The following is a 17,038-nucleotide window of genomic DNA, read 5'->3' as shown; positions in this document are numbered from 1 at the left end:
ACAACCAAGATTATTCTACCCAGCAAGGCTATTATTTAGAATTGAAGGACAGATAAAGAGCTTCCCAGACAAGAAAAAACTAAAGGAGTTTACCACAACCAAACCAGTATTACCTGAAATGTTAAAGGGTCTTCTTTAAAACGAAGAAGAAGAAAAAAATCTAACATATGAACAATAAATGGCACTAAATACATATCTATCAACAATAAAATCTAAAAAACAAAAGAAATTAACAAATAGAACATAAACATAGATACAGAAAACATTTTGTTAGTTGCCAGATGGGAGGGGGCTTGTGAACTTGGGTTAAAAAGGTGAAGGGATTAAGAAGTACAAATTGGTCAGTGTGGCTCAGTGGATTGAGTGTCATCCCTTGGACTGAGAGGTCCTGGTTTGATTCCTGGTCAGGGCACAGGCCCAAGTTTTTGGCTCGATTCCTGGTAGGGGGCGTGCAGGAGGCAGCCAATGGATATTTCTCTCTCATCTATGTTTCTATCTCTCTCCCTTCCTCTCTCTAAAAAAATCAATAAAAACATTTAAAAAAGAAGGAGAAGAAATACAAATCGGGCCCAGCCAGAGTTCCTCAATTTGTTGGGCATCCTTCCTGTGCACTGAAAGATTGCTGGTTCACTTTCTGGTCAGGGCACATACCTGGGTTGTGGGTTCAGTCCCCAGTTGGGGCATGTATGGACAGCAACTGATTGATGTCTCCCTCTCCCTCTCCCTCTCCCTCTCCCTCTCCCTCTCCCTCTCCCTCTCCCTCTCCCTCTCTCTAAGCATATCCTCTGATAAGGATTAAAAAAACAACAACAGCAAGTACAAATCGGCAGTAATAAAATAGTCATGGGGATGTAAAATACAGCATGGGAAATATAGTCAGTAATATTCTAGTAACTGTGTGGTGTCAGATGGGTATGCGAATTAGCTGGATGATCACTTTGTAAGTTATATAATGTCTAATCACTGGGGTGTACACCTGAAACTAATATAATATTGTGTGTCAATTATAATTGAAAATTAAAAAGTGATTTAAAAAATTGTTACCGTCCAATGGTTTGGGGGCAGGTGCTTCCTTATCCAAACTATCCCTGGGTTTCAAGACTTTTCCCTGCCCAGTATCTCTCATGTATTTCCTCTCCTGAACTATTGTGTCCTCTGAAGGAGAAATGCCATTTAGAATGCAAAAGCTTTATTGTAGTGAGCTTAAGTCTTGGGTGGAGGTGATTACAAGTCCAATCTCATTTCTCTCTTGAGCCTGGCATAGTCTTTCACATAAATCAGCCTTATGCAGTTCCTGCTTGCTATTCCTTTGGCTTTGACACTCAGTCTTGCTGCAGCTCCAGAACAGTCCCAGCCTCCTAGTAATTCTAAGCCTTTCCACCTGGACCTCATGCCTGGCCCTAAAGCTCAGGTCAAATCTTCTCCTTTTGCATCTCCTACCCCCTGATTCATATGCCCCCAGCTTCTTTGGAATGCAGCTCCAAAATGTCTCTGTACAACTCTGCTCATACCGGCCCTCATTTAGCTTTACTGCTTGAAAAATTTGCCTGTTGCTCCCTGAACTTTCTGATTTCAGCTTTTCTAAAAACCCAGGTGTCTTAATAACTCTTACTTCCCTCACCAAGGGTAGCCGACATACATAGGGATGTTTAGCCCTTATTTCCACGTCTTATCTCTGCAAACACAGGTATAAATCTCATCATATCTAAATATAATTGTGGGGATTACTCTTGTCCTAGGAAGATGGACCTGTCTTTCATTTCACATGGGCTCATGGTAAGGAGTGAGAGAAGAGATCAGAAGCTCCGGCCATATAGGCATGACATATTTCATAAAGAGGTTAGGAAACAAAGGTGTGTTTCCCTGGCATCTTGAAGAACAAGAGAGAAAACACCTCAGCTGCCTCTGTTCTGAGATGCGTCCCTCCAAGCCAGAGAGTTTTAAGTCTAACCAAGCAAAATCTAGCTATGTGACCATAATCACCATAACCAGCTTCTGTCTGGTGAAGTGAGAGGGGAGACACTACTTCCCTGATTCTAACCTTCAAAATTTCTTGCTTGTATTATTGCAATCGCTTAACTGAACTCTGTCTTCTCAAATACCCTTTGAATCCATTCTCCACACTGGTAGCCCGATCTTGAGTAAGTCCTTTCTTCCTTCTGACCCTCAGTTCCCTTGAACTTAATGGATTCCTGGGCTATGATTTCTTTCCAATCCCACCCTTCTACTCCCCAGAGAGCCAACCCCATCCATTCTCTCTCAGCCCCTTTCCATAAACTTCCTTAGCTTTCCCATCCTCTGTCCTCCCATCCCCCACTTGGACTCCAGTGCCCCCTTTCCCTTTTAGTAGTGTGTTCAGCTGCTTGACACTACCTAACCAGCTGTCGTGTGTGTGTGTGTGTGTGTGTGTGTGTGTGTGTGTTGGGGGGGTGTTGGCATAGGACATGGGCAATGACACACAGGGGGTTTCCACTTTCCAGAATGGATAATGAAAGTTGGAGTCTCCAATCAACTTCCCCTCCCCCTTTAGGCACTTAGCCTAGTTCCAGGCCCTTGTGGGCTCTGGGAGAATATAAATGAGGGAATCAGTGAGTTCTTTGAACTTCTGGGAGAAAAGGGCCATGACAATGCCAAGGAATGTGATTGGCTGCCGTTGCTACCCCTGCTGTTGAGACTTTCTTGGGAGTGCTGCTTTTCCTCAGGTCAACTGCTCAGCTCAAGGAAGTGCTTTGGGCAGGGAACTTTGTTTATTCTAGCACACATCATTGAATCTTGGCAGCCATGAGAGAAACTGAGGCACATTGACTATGGACACTGTTGAACTGGGAATCAGAGAAGCTGGGAATAGAACTACTGATTCCTCAGTGCCAATGCAAGGCTAGTCTTTATGCAACCCTGTTAAACTCATATTCTTTCCTAAGGAGTCTACTCCCTTTCTCATCAAGTTATAATGTCAGAGTGGGAAAGGACCTTGGAAATCCAGGAGTCCAGCCCTTTCTTGTCGTAGAGGGAGAAACTGAAGCCCAGAGAAGGGGAGTTACCCAAGGCCATACAGTGGTTAAAGAGTGAGTTAATGGCAAAGCTACTAGAAGCCAGGTATCCTGACCACCCCTCTCCAATATCCTTTCCATTGCCCCAAGTTGGCTCATCATCCCTGAGGTATGTGGTACTCTACTTCACAAAGGATACTCAGAATCTTTGCCAGTGGATAGGAAAACAAAGGACTATGGCCAGTCACTTTCAAACTAAAACTCAGACAACCAGTTAACTGCTACAGTCTAGAACACGGGGTGCCTCTAACCTTGGGGAATTATAGCCTTATCAGAAAGTGAATCACGTAAATTGATGAATGTGTTGGAGGAGGGGCTAAAGGATCAGGACATTGATTTGAAGAAGGTGGAGACTTGGATTTGAAGGAAGGGAAGTAGTAGAGGACAGGTATTGGGAGAAGTCCAATTCTTCATTTTCATCAGAAGGAGCAAGGAGGAGGAAATATGATGGGAAAAGGGATATAGAGTCCTACCGAAAAGAATGGATGAAGCATTGGAGGAGCTGACGCAGTTTAGCCAAGAGAAAAATGTTTCAGAGGGACATGGGATCTTCAAATCTCTGAGAAACTGTTAGGGACAGAAGGCAATTTGCGTGGCCCCAGGGAGCAGATGTGAGATCCACAGGCAGAATTGACAGGGAAAAGGAGTTCAGATACACACAGGAAGAACTTTCTAAGTCAGAACTGTGTAGAGAGGAAACAGACAGTGTCGATAGGTAGTGAGATCCCCATCAGTGGAAAGTTGCAGTCAGGGGCTGCTGAAGTCTCTGCCAGGGTGGGGCCCAGTGTCCGGCCCTCCTTTGGGGTGAAGCTGGATGGCCCGGGTACGGAGGGCTGAGGGCAGTGAAAGGGGTGGGAGAGGAGCTGGGTAGGGCTGGGTGGGTGGGGTGCCCCCCTTGGGGCGCCCAAGCCCAGTCTGGCCCCCACGTGGTTGGTGTGGCCGGCTAGGGCAGGGCTGGGCTGGGCGGGGCGAGGCAGGCGTCCGGCAAGGAGGCGGGCGCGAGGGCGGGGAGCGGCGCGGAAGCCCGGCCACATAAAGGAGCGGGCGGCACGACGGGGGCGGCTCTTTCCTGGGTGGGGTTTGTGAAGTCGTGGCCCGTTAGCAGGAAGCCGAGCAGTCGCCCGGACGCTAGCGAAGGACCCAATCCGAGCCCCCAGCCCCCGGAGTCCGAGCCGTGTGTACGGCGTGTTCAACGCTGCCCGACAGCTCCCAGCCAAACTTTGCCAACTCCGCCGCCTTTGCCGTCACCATGCCCAAGACGGTGAGTGCAGGGGTGGGCGCTGCTGCTCCCGGAGGCTCTGGCGGACCCTTGTAGCCCCTTGATGATGGCTGGGGGGGTTGCCCAGCCATCTGCCCGCTCGGGATGCCGCGCCCTCCGCTCAGGCCTGGGGTGGGGAGGGGCGGGAGTGGAGACCTGGTATGGCGTGCCCTCGGGTGTATGGGGGGGGTGAGGTGGTCCCGGGTTGGAAGTGTGTACTGGGCGGGTCTGGCCTGTTTCTCAGACTCCAGCTCCCCATGTCTGGGGTGCGACAGTAAGGAAGGCTTCCTGGGGGCCCAAGTTCTCCTTTTGTCCCTGACAGGCCACGGGCACGGGGAAGAAGACTCTGGTCCAGAGAACACGTCCCCCAGCCCAGGAATTGGCGCCTTCTGGGCAAGGCTGCAACTGTCCAGGAGGGGCCTTGGGAACCGAGAAGCTAGGAGGAGGGAGATGTTAAGGGCGGATCCCGCACCCCCACTAATCTTTCCCACAGACGCCCCAGGCTGCCTCAGCTGTTTCCCACTAGGAGAGGAGGATCGAGTTGTGGAGGGACTCATTCAGGCTGCTTGCTTTTCCACAGGAGCACTAACACTTCACTAGGCACCAGTCTGAGGGGGGACATCTGCCCTATTCCTAAGGGAGAAGACTGGTTTCTTCCTCCTCTCCACTTGCCAAATCCCTGCCCTTCCCATTACTTAATGGCTGTCTATCTCTTCCTTTCCCCTCCCGACTGTTCTGTGAAGTGTAGATTCTCTCCTGTGGGGCCACACCTTTCTCAAGTGGTGGTAGCTTCTAGGATCTGGTCTCCACCCCACTGGCTGTTATGAGAAGAGCTGAAGCCTCTTGGGAGTGGGGCCTAGGGGGGCCGGATGCCCAGGAGGGAGGGGCGGAGGAGGACTGTGCCTGAATAATGAGCCCTGCTTGCTTTTGTGCAAGTCATGGCAAATGGCTGCTGGGGCCCTTCCCTAGCCCAGGAAGGCCTGGTGACCACCCTAGTTTGAGTCCCTTAGGCCAAACAGCTTGTTGGGCTGGCCTAGGCTATGCAGTTCTCCTGGAACCCTCTCTCTAGGACTGCCTGATCCTTGTAGAGCTGAGATAGTGACTAGTAGGCTTGAGAATGGCTAAGGGTCTCTGGATGAGAGGGGCAGGGGTAGGGGCAGCTCTTTGGGTGTGTGCTGAGCTTTGGTTGCCACGTTGCTGTATTCCAGTCTTACTGCCAAGTCATTCTTGCCCTTACCGAACCCTGTCCTTCAAAGACACTACGTTTTCAACAAGTATGTGGTTCTGTTGGTGGTGGTGGGAATGGCACCAGGTGTTAGACAGGTGGGGTCAGACAAGACCTGGGTTCAGCAACCTCAGTACTTGAGTTCTGGCTAGGAAAGAATTCAGAGCCAAGACTCAAACTATAAGAGAACATTTATTTATAAAATTACAGAGGTAGAAGAAATAATTCATAGAAGAAATGGGCTTAGGAAACAAGTTATAGAGGCAAAGGAAGGGCTCTTAGAGCATAGAAGTGAGGAGGGTAAAGGTGATGAACCTGTGGGGATGGGGACTGGGAGGGGGCAGGGAAAGGCAAGGGAAAAGGCAAAGGCAAAGTCATAGGCCTGGGCGTGCTCCTGGGAGGGAAAGTAGGAGGGAAGGCACACTGGGTCCTCTGTCCTAAGGGTTTTAAGGTTGGAGATTTTAGGGCAGGTCCCAGGGATGATCTCAATAGAATATTCTGCAGTTTTCCAGGTGTCCTTTCAGGGTCTAGGTCTCCACTGGTTGATTGGTCAGCACCATGGCAGGGGGGCATTTAATGAAGCTAGTCCTGAGGTCAGCCATGGCTGCTTTTGTTGCTTTTCTGGGCCTGGAGCTGAAATACAACTGAGGCCTCAATGTTATCTTTAGGGAGGAAAGGGCAGGGATTCCAAACAGCATGACCAGACATATGGTAGGTGAGGAAAGGTCACCTTAGGGATGAGGTCCCACTCTACAATTATCTGATGCTAGGTCTCCAGGGCTTTTCACCCTGGTGACCTTCTGTACCTAGCCCATCATCCTTGCTCTGCTCATGGCTGCCTAGCTGCCTACCACAGTTCTGCCATCTCTCTCTCTTACAAGGTTGCTTGTGGTTTTATGACATGGAGCTTTTTCACACTTGCCCTCCCCACCACACACAAAGTAACAGAAAATGGTTTTGAAAAGAGAAGGGAAAATACCCACCGTCTCTGCCAATACAGAGGATTATAAAGAACCTTCCAGGTTTATCTCTCTGTGGTTGACTTCTTGACTCCTTTTTAAACATTTTTTTCCTTTATCAATTTTATAGAGAGAGGAAGGGAGAGGGAGAGAGAGAGATGGAAACATCGATGAGAGAGAACATCTATTGGCCACGTTCTACATGCTCCCCACGGGGGATTTGGCCCACAACCTGGGCATGTGCCCTGACCGGGAATCCAGCCGGCGACCTCTTGGTGTATGGGTCAGTGCTCAACCACTGAGTCACACCAGTGGGCGGCTTGAGTCCTTTTAAGGTGTGGCTTTGCCTAAATAGGTGGGTGGATCTCTGGGAATAGATTGTCCTGTTACCTCTCTTTTCCAGGGGCATTTCTCATCCTCAAGTCTGAGATATCTTACATTTAAACACAACTTAATGGGTCGGAAATTGTCTCAAAGTGGCCTTAACCATTCCATCCTTAGTGAAGAATGGCAAAGAGGATGGTGTGGGTATCCTTTTCCTGGGTGTGGAGGGAGATGAGTGTGAGCTGTTTGAGGTCAAGCCTAGGGTACCGAATGCACCTGAATACTGAAGGTATTTTATGTAGATTGACTGAAACTTGAATCAGGTTAGAAGGAGAGGGCTGAATTTTGATGGACTGAACAATTTGGATAATTTTCCATGCTGTTTGGCTCAAGGAATGACCAACTTCTAGGAGAAACAAACGATACTATACCTGTTAAAACCATAGGCTCTTAAATTGAAAGGGATCTCAGAGACTATTGATCTGATAATTCTCTTACCCCTCCCCCTAGCCCTCCTTAACGAGGTTATTTAGGCCTACAGGAAAAAAAAAACAAAACTACTTTGGGGTCCAGGCTTTGTGATGTTCATCACATTGACCCTCTAGTCTAACTCAATGATTGGGTTCTTGAAATTGAGTCACCTCTTTTGCCCAAAGAAAATTGCCTCCTTTTTTCAGGTCTTTCTGTTCCTCAGAAAAAAAGAAGTGGGTAATTTGGGCAAAGTAACCAACGTTGGCATTTGTGTGGTCTCCTGGTGAGAATTGGGGGTGTGACAAGGCGCCTCCTGTTTTCTCATTCCTCATCTCAATGTTGAGGTGTCCAGGGGCACATTCTAGTTCTCTGCATACCACCTAGTAGCTTTAATGTTAAACTGACAAGAACAGATAACTACACTTGATCTTAGCCACGAGTCTGAGAAATGATACTAGTAGCTTTAACGAAGGGAGAAAATTCCCGTATTCTCGGCTCCTTCTTCACTAGTGTGCTTTAGGCTATTTCTGGAGTATGACAGATAGGGAAGGGTGGTGGAAAAATCAAATCCATTCATTCATATGAACCATGTCTACAGTCTGTCCAGGGTTAGTTTCACTTTTGCAGACAACTGTCTCCTACAGTCAGCCCAGACTTCCTAAATCTGTTAAAACATGCCCCACTGCACTCCATCCCCTTGGATTCTGCTTCTAGTTGACAGTTTCCTGGGTCTGTTTTAGCAGCCAGAGTGGAGAACTTAGTAACTGCTATCTACACTTTCTGATGACAAGAAAGTTGTAAGAAAACAAAAACGAAAACAAAACAACCCCTTTTCACCCTTTCTACTCTTTTTAACTGTTTTTAGGTCACAAAGTCTTCGGGACACTTGGATTCTCTAAAAAGAGATTGTTTTGAATTTTCCAGGTGTTCTTGAGTTTTTGGTTTGTTAGAGTTGAAAGGGTTCTTCACAACTGCCAAGTCTAACACTTTTCATTGTATAGATGGGGAAACTGAGACCTTCAGATAGGGAGGGACTGACCTGAAATGATGCAGCATGTCAATAGCAAAGCGAAAAGCAACTAATCTATACCGTGTTTTAGGCTTGGAGAGGGGAATGTTGCTCTGTGAATGGGTGACAGGTGGTAATTATCATTAACCTGCTGCCTCTCCATTATTCTCTAGCTACCTGAAACAATAGCTTGTTTTAAGGGTGTTTTTATTTTTCTCTCTCTTCTTTTTAGTCAGAGGGTCAGTCTTGGTAAGACCTCTTCAGTTTGCTAAGTTTTTAGTCCTAGCTCAGTAGGTCAGGGGAAAGGTGATCAAGTGGTCATTAATGGCACCATCCATGTCAGCAGACATAGAGCCTAGCTCCTTGAAGTATTTGAAGGCTTCTGGGTCTGCATTCAGCTAAACTTTAACAGGGGCTATGTGGACTGTTTATTCTCCTGCCATTCCTAGCATTGCTTGAGCCACTCGAGTGGCACTAAAGTAGTACTTGGTGAACAGGAGGAAAATTCTCAGTCTTTTAACCCTTGAACTATTTTTGCTTGTAGACTTCAGGGTCAGGCAATGGATCAGGAATGGAGGTTATATGAGAGAGAAGGGTGACTCTTTGGATCCTGCATCTCTCCTCTTCTTTGGTTCTCCAGTTTGTGTAAGTGTAGATGATAGAGACAGAGTGGGAGCCATTTTGAAGATTTCCTTTACACTTCTTGAATAACCCTTTGGGCATAGAAGTGATGGTGGGGCTGTGGGGCAGGAGGGCCTTCGTGGCACCCTCGAAGGCACCAAATAATCTATACTCTCTCATGTTAGGCTTGGAGAGGGGAAGGTTGCTCTGTGAGTGGGTAACAGAGGTGGTACTGACCATTAGTTTGCTAACTCTCCATTATTCTCTAGCTGCCTGTTTCAATAGCTTGTTTTAAGGGTGTTCTTTTTTTTTTTTTTTTTCAAATCTTCACCTGAGGACGAGAGAGAGAGAGAGAGAGAGAGAGAGAGAGAGAGAGAGAGAGAAGGAAACATTGATGTGAGAGAGAAACATTGATTAGTTGCCTTCTATACATGTACCCCAATCGGGGATTGAATCTGCAACCCTTTGGTGCATAGGAGGATGCTCAACTAACTGAACTACTCCATTCTGGACTTAAGGGTGTTCTTACTTTTCTCTCTTCCTCTTCTCAGAAGACTGCTTTACTGAATGGTGGAGCTGGAAGGGACATTTAGAGATCATCTGGTCTGTCTCCCTGACTCCACATCCAATTCTCTCTGGATGAGATGAGATGACAGCTATATATATTCTGAACTCTGTTCTAATAGTGTTGCTTGGCAACAGTGTGTTTAGGTTCTTTTGTATTTTCCTGGGAGTCCCCCTCACTGGAATTTCTAGCCTCAAGAACTCCAGAGAGGAGATCTGGTATACCAACACTACTGGAGTTGGGCTTTTCATGACTAGAGTTACTGAAAATTGGCATCATTGCTGGTTTGGAACAGTCTGTTTCCGATCTTTCAAAGATAGAACTGAGTTTATCATGTACATCTTTCTCAACTCACAATCTTTTCTCCCTGCTACTCCACCCTACTGTTCTGCCCCCATAGATAAAATAGAATACAAGGCTGGTCTCTTTTTGGGAAATCTATTGGTCAAGTGAAGGAGGTGCTCTTGTCATGATTGACTGCCTTTGCCGTTTATCCCTCCTCTCACTTCATGCTTGATAGAGCTGAAAAACTTTAAGTCCAGGTTCTGACTCGTGGTACTTGGAGGATTAGCTCAGGACTCCATTGATTTGGAAGGTGGGTGTTGGGAAATGACCAGTAGCACTCACCTGAGAATTTTTCTTTTTTTATCCATGTAAGAAGAACTTCTTCCCTGTCTTCAGTAAACTGATCCAAATAAGTGGGCTTTTATGCAAGTCCCTGCTTTAGGCTTTCAGTCTCTCCTGATTATCATGAGGGAACTGTACTAGTAATGGGTATACTCTAGGGACCCTTCCAGTACTATGTTCTTGAGACATTCTTTTCTCAAAATTTGAGTGCCTTCTATGAACCAGGCAGTGTATGCTGGCAAGACAAGATTGAACAGCACTTGCTAAAATATATGTTCTTGTCCTCTTACACGTCTGGAATGCTGTTTCTTCCTGGGTACAGAGTTCAGGGATGGAGAGTTTCTAGCTTGGGGTTTGATTTATTTCATTAATAGCTCTGACGAGATCACTGAGGAATAAGAAAGAAACCAATGAGACAATACTGTGAAGGCTGTGGGTTGACTGAAGAGCTTTAGACAAACACTAAAAACTTCATAGGTTTCCCTCCCTTTCTTCTCACTGCCTGGAGGAAGCAAGACCCTTGTAGTTCTGCTGACAGGTCAGGAAACTCCCAGACTGTATTTTAAATTTCCTTTTAACCTCGTGAATTTGGTAGATATATTGTTAGACATTAGTAAGCTGGTGGGCATAAACTGACCTCCTAAGGTATTAACATCTAGTGAGCTGTGGGCTAGCTATTCTGGGGTACAGCATTTCAAATGCATCTGTACTTAGGATGACCCAGGACTTCCTCAGCCTTAAGCTTTCTTTTATTTTTATTAAATTTATTGGGGTGACATTGGTTAGTAACATATAGGTTCCAAGTGTACATTTCTATGATACATAATATATATATTGCATTGTGTGCCCACCACCCAAAGTCAAATCTTCCACCACCATATATTTGGCTCCCTTTATGCTTTACTACCCCCCACACCTTCCCTCTGGTAACCACTATACTGTTTTATGCGTATATGGGTCTCAGTTTTATATGCCACAAAGGAGTGAAATTATATGGCTCTTAGCCTTAAGCTTCCTTTTAACAATTGTTCTGGATGCTCTAGGTTTCTCACCGGAGTGTTTTGAACCACAGAGCAACTGAGCTGGTGTTAAACATTTTAGTTCAACCTTTATGTTTTAGATGGGGACTCCAAAGCCCAGAAAAGAGAAGTGATTTGAGTGAACTGGTAATAGGGCTGGGACTAAAATCCAACTTGCCTGGCCCATGGTGTAGGGGAGGAACCTTAATGTCTGACTTCTACATGGCACTCCCTGCAGGGTGCTCACTGTTTCTTCCTCTGTGCTGAGGGTGACTTGATCATAGTGTTATATGGTCATGGGGAGAGCAAGTCCTTCTCAGTGTACAGAACTGACCTCAGAGGTGACTTTATATATAGGTGGTTTAGGCTCTGACTGTGCCTTTGGGACTTTATGCAGCACTTCCCAGAGGGTAAAGTTCTACTTTGACTGTGAAGGGTGGTGGAAGGTGGATGTGTGCACTGAAGGGAGGTAAGGAGACGAGAGCAGCCACTTTCCTGCTAGAGACTGGGCTTCCCTGTCCTGAGAGTCTTTTTTTTTTTTTTTATCCTCACCCGAGGATATTTTTCCATTTTTTGTACAGATAGAGTGGGAGGGAGAGAGAGGAAGGGAGAGAGAGAGAAACATCGACGTGAAGGGACACATCGAGTGGCTGCCACCCGCACGACCAACCAGGGCCGGGGACAAACTGCAACCGAAGTACGTGCCCTCAGCGGGAACCGAACCCGGGTCTCTCCGGACCGCAGGCCGACGCTCTAACCGCTGAGCCAAACCAGCCAGGGCACTAAGAGTCTTTATAGAGTATAGTTATTTACTTTTCATATTCATATCTAGAGGGGCCACCCAGCTTGTTTGGGATCACATAAAGTTGGTAATGGTTTGGGTAGAAGAACATGGCTTTCCTGATTCCCATGTCAGTGGTCTCTCACTGGATTTTTCTATTTTGGAGGAATGACTCTTTCACCCAGGGGACACAGACTTCCAGAGAATTGGCTCCACGGTGATTATATTAGCAAGATGGCTGCAGTGGAGTTCCCCTAAATAGCTTCTGTTGCAGCAGGTTTCAGTCAGTGGGTGACTCAGTTCTTCTGGGGCCTCAGAATGACTCTTTTCTCTTCCTTCCTGCCCCTCACCCAAATTCCCCACTTTCTCTCTGCCATTTAAACATTTGAGCTCTGACTTCTTTGTATTCTCTTTCACTCAGTACTCCAGCTTGAGCTGTTCCTTGAGTTTGGAGGATTTTATGGTACTTTCCATTTTGGTGACAATATTTGCTACTGTAGCAACCATTTGAATATAGACTGCAGTCTCCTGGCCTCAACCCTCACTAGTCACCTTTCGGTGTTGTAGGCTAAGCCTGGGGCAGGTAGCTAGCCCAGAAAGTTATTTTTTTTTCAGGCCTTTATGGAAAGGGAGCATAAGATAGTGGTGAAAAATCACTAATTCTGGAACCAGACTGCTCAAATGTCAGCTCTATGACCAACTAAGGGTGTGTAGCCTTGGGCAGGTTACTAAACTTCTGTGCCTCATTTTCTTCAACTGTAAAGTGAAGATAATTCTCCCTATCTCATAGGCTCATTGCAAGGATTCATGTAAAGTGCTTAGAACTGTGCATAGCATCTAATAAGTGCTATGCAAATGTTGGCTATTATAATTATTTAAGAAACTGCTATATGCCCAACCCTTTTCTAGGCAGGATGGGTAAGAAAGAAGGCAGGCGGCTGCATTCTCACCATTTATTGAGTGGTTACTAGGTACTGTTTACTATAAGGAATATGAATAAATGAATGGAGCATACAGTTGCTGCCTCTGCAGATCCCCTGTTTAGTTGGAGATTTAGGGCTCACTCGATTAAATACAGTTTGAAAAATATGTACACTTTAAAGGTCATTTTCTAGAGATTTTGAGAAGAAGGGAGTTTACTGGGACGTGAACAAATTTTGTTATCTTTGTGGCTCCAGTGGGTATGCGAGAGGCTTCTTCCTTCATGTTTCCATATGAGCGAAACCAAGGAAGAGAGCTTAGTGATTACTCTCTAGGTCTGCAGCTTAAAAACAGCTTTTCAGGTCTCCTAATGCCTTCACTATGAGATAGGTATTTGGGATAGGATGGAAATGAGGGGAGGATTTCTTAGTGTATGATTGTGATAGGTTAAGAAGTGTGGCATTTTCTGACCAGGGCCTATCTACAGCATCTGGACCTTAAACTTGGAGAAAGGGCCCTTTGGGTTACTTTGAAGGCATAGTTCTATGCTAGATTTGATGCTCTTTTTAGTGGGCTTTTGGTGGCATAAGGTAAGTGTTGACCTGACTTCTAGGATACTGGTATGGTGACCTACCACTGTACTTGCTTTGTAGTAACGTTTTTCCAGGTAGCTCCTGTGATTGGTGACTTTGAAGGTTGATGTTTCTTTTCATCCCTGATGATCCTTCCACTTTGTGGGAATTTGATAGATACTTTGTGTGGCTAGGGTACTACTCAGGGCCTAATGAAAGAAAAGTTGAGATGTGGGCATTTGGTGATACAAAACAAAGTATATTCCTGAGGAATCCTTTCCTGGATATATATTTGGGAGGTCCCAGGGGCCAGGGCCTGGAATGGGGAGCAAGGCTTGCCTATCAGGCTTAGTCAGCGTTTTCTTCCCTCTCTTTAGTCCTGACCTCCCTGAAATACCTGGGAAGGATTAAGGCTTGTTTTTTTCCCAGTGAAGTGTGTTTAGATAAGGTTCCTGACCGTACTATTATGGTCTAATCTGCACCCCCCCTGTCCCTATCCTTTTTCAGAAATCTCAGCCTGAAGTTTAGGTGAAATACAACCAGAGGCTGTTTTAATCTTTAACTGGGGTTGACTAATCTGTGGTATGGAGTTGGAGGGTGGGGGTCAAGGTAACAGCCAATTTGGGTGTCAGTAGTTAATATCTTCAAGGGTTTTAAGTGAGGTAAATTCCTCTCCAAACCTCCTTGCAGATACTCCTGGGAGACTGACAAACCCAAAGCAGTTTTCTTGCTGAGAACAAAAGGCACTTAACCTCTTTGCCTTTGAATTTTTTTTTCTTTGGTCTAATATGAAAATATCATCAGTATTAGAAACGTGTAGCCTTAATAGAGCAAAGCCCCCTTCTCCAGGTGCCTTACTCCTCTTGGCACCCGGGCCATGGTGGATCTAACATCTGCTTGGTGAGAAAATGTGCCATTTTGCTCCAGGGTTACACTGTACCTCTCTGCTGGTACTTGGAGAGCTGTTCCAGCAGGGCCTGAGGTGGGCCTGGGAAAAATTCTAGCCTGGTTACCTTTCTCTCTGCCATAGTCTGGGCATTTTCCTAAGGTTGGGAGTTTGCCTCCTGGCCTTAGGCCAGTTGCCAGAGGAAACCAATGACTAAAGGCTTCCTCCCTGCGACGTCAGCTTCTGGAACCTTTCCTGATGATTCCCTACCAGTCAAGTATGCCTTATTTGGCTATTTTCTCCCCCCTCAAATGCCCTTCGCCACCTCAACTAGTCCTCTGTTCTCCTTTGGAACAGGGAACGCCTTCCTCAAGTTTATATAGTGTTACCTGCAAACTTCTCTCCTTGTTTAGGGGCTGTTTAGAGCAGGAGGCGAGACTCTTTGATAGGGGTTGGGGGCAAGTGGGAGAGGAAAGAGGAAGATGAGAGAGGTCTGGAATGAGTGGTTTCTTTACCCTGCTTTCTTATTTCTCCTTGCCCTCTTGATCCTGCCTGGCCTCTCCACTCCAGCTTCTTGCCTAGATCTCTGATAGCCTAGGAGTAGTCTTGCTTGGCCTGAAAAGGCTCCGAGTGTGAGAGTGGGACAGGGCAGGGCAGGGCAGGGGCTCTTAGCAGCTGAAATTATCCCTTTGGAGTAGGTAAAGCCTTTCAGTTGGTAAGCTTTTTGTGTGTGCCTTTTGTATGCCTAGGCTTCTCACTTGGCTTCTCTGAGTAGGCTGGATCCAAAGCCCCTCTGCCTCCCATCCCCAGTTCTGAGCTGTCTAGCCCCGGGTTGGAAGAGCTGAGCATTTGATACTTATAGTTTGGGACACTTGTCTGGATTTTTAAAATATACTGTTTAGTAGAAATGTTACAATTCAAAGAGTAGTGGACCACCAAATCAGGGTATCTGGTGTTTAGCCTCTGCCTGTGTGACCTTAGGCAAGTCACTGTTATGGGCCTGTTCTCGTTATCTTTAAAAGGAGAACATTGGCTTTTTCTGACTTCTTGATTATTTGTGCCCAGTGTTTAAGAGGTTAATAAGGGGTTCTTGGAAAGAGTGTAACAGAACAGAGAGCAGTGAACAGTTGGAGAAGTTGCCCTCTCCTGTTTAGAATGGCATTGGGAATGTCGATCCCCCCCTCACCTCCCCCCACCAGCTATCAATGTGTAAAGTATCCCTCTCTATTTCAGTGAGCTCTGCTTAGAGGTATTGGATCCACCTACTACAGGACTCGCTGTGGGCATCCTGGCTTGGAGAGACAACTGTTCATTGAGTGTTTTGGGTGGGGCCTTAGAGTCCAGCCTCCAAACCACAGTATTTTGGGTCATTGGTGACTCCAGGAATAATAGAAGACCCTTGGATTGGTCACTGTTCAAGCAGGGAAGGGGGAGACAAAGAAATAAACCAAAACTGAATGCAAATGATATTTGACTTCCTCTACCTCCTTCCCCCACAACATCTCTCTCTTTAGGGCTATGAAGTTGCTTTTGGCTGAGTCTTATATTGCTAAGCTTCCCCTTCCTCTGTCTGAGTCACTGACGTCTATGTTGCCCTTGGATGGGGAGAACTAGGTGATGTGGGCTTGGGTGGAGCGAAGGGGAGGGATTTCTAGTGTTGGAGATTGCCACATGCCTAGTTCAGCCTTAAAATAATCCTGTATTTTGTGAATATGACTTATTTTGATTTTAGACTTATAGATCAAAGGAGAGGAATTTCTGAATATCCTGTGAGGGCCCTGATGGGCTGATGGGGCATAAGCACGTTCTTGGACATCGTGTACCCTTGGCTGGATCTGTTTTAACTCTTCTTCCTCCTTAGTGACATTTCACACAGTGCTGGCTTGTAAATCAAGGATTCCAGGCTGCATCTCAGCCACCTAAGAGTTGGCCATGAACATAATCTTTATCTCCCCTGAACCCCCTGGAGGGAAAGCAAGATAGAAGTCTTCTTGGCACCTGCCTTCCTTCCTTAGTGAAAAGTTTCTAGGGCAGTTTTCAGAGAAGGATTAGTTGGGTAGAGTTGAGTAATGCTTTTCCATGGAAGATTCTTCCCCAGCATTGAGCTGGAATGGCTCCTGGGCCATGCAGGACCTTGCTGCTGAGAGCAGCTACCTTGCTGACAGCCTTTCGTTCCTAGGGGCCCCGCATGGGTTAAGGATTCCAGTTGTAGGTGGTAGATTAGAATGGCTTTTAGCAAGGGAGAATAGGCAAGCAGGTGCAAGGGGAATGATGGAGAAGGAAAGGGGAGTCAAATGGGAAAAGACTTCTTTATTTTTATATTTCACCTTTTTGTAAAACCCAACATGGCATATGACAAAGTTCAGCAAATAGAAGAACTCTTTTATAAACCACTATTTTAACAGCAATTATTATTTACGTGTGTTTCTTGTCACATCTCATATATGTATCTTAATATTCCATGGTGCACATAAAAAAAATCCTACTTCTTTATTCCTATCAATAGACCAATAAAAGCTTAGGTAAATGCTATTGAGTTTTTTTTTTTTTTTTTTTATCCTCACCCGAGGACATTTTTCCATTTTTTGTTCCGATAGAGTGGGAGGGAGAGAGGAAGAGAGAGAGAGAGAGAAACATCGACATGAAAGGGACACATCGAGTGCCTGCCACCCACACGACCAACCAGGGCCTGGGACAAACTGCACCCGAGGCATGTGCCCTTACCGGGAACTGAACCCGGGTCTCTCTGG

At 46.2% G+C, this 17,038-nt stretch overlaps 1 protein-coding gene across 1 annotated transcript in view; it reads left to right on the top strand.

The window, feature by feature from the left end:
* Positions 1-4,093: 4,093 nt before the first annotated feature.
* The window catches only part of MSN (moesin), a 72,701-nt gene continuing 59,756 nt past the window's right edge, over positions 4,094-17,038 (top strand). Inside the window, exon 1 of the mRNA XM_036271440.1 lies at positions 4,094-4,311. Within this exon, the coding sequence (XP_036127333.1) occupies positions 4,300-4,311 (12 nt within the window). The 5' untranslated portion in view covers positions 4,094-4,299. The remainder of the gene's footprint in view (positions 4,312-17,038) is intronic.

This window comes from Molossus molossus, unplaced genomic scaffold (assembly GCF_014108415.1).
Source record: "Molossus molossus isolate mMolMol1 unplaced genomic scaffold, mMolMol1.p scaffold_m16_p_2, whole genome shotgun sequence".
Taxonomy (NCBI): domain Eukaryota; kingdom Metazoa; phylum Chordata; class Mammalia; order Chiroptera; family Molossidae; genus Molossus; species Molossus molossus.
Note: the sequence above shows the minus strand (reverse complement) of the source record. Positions and strands in the feature narration are given on the sequence as shown.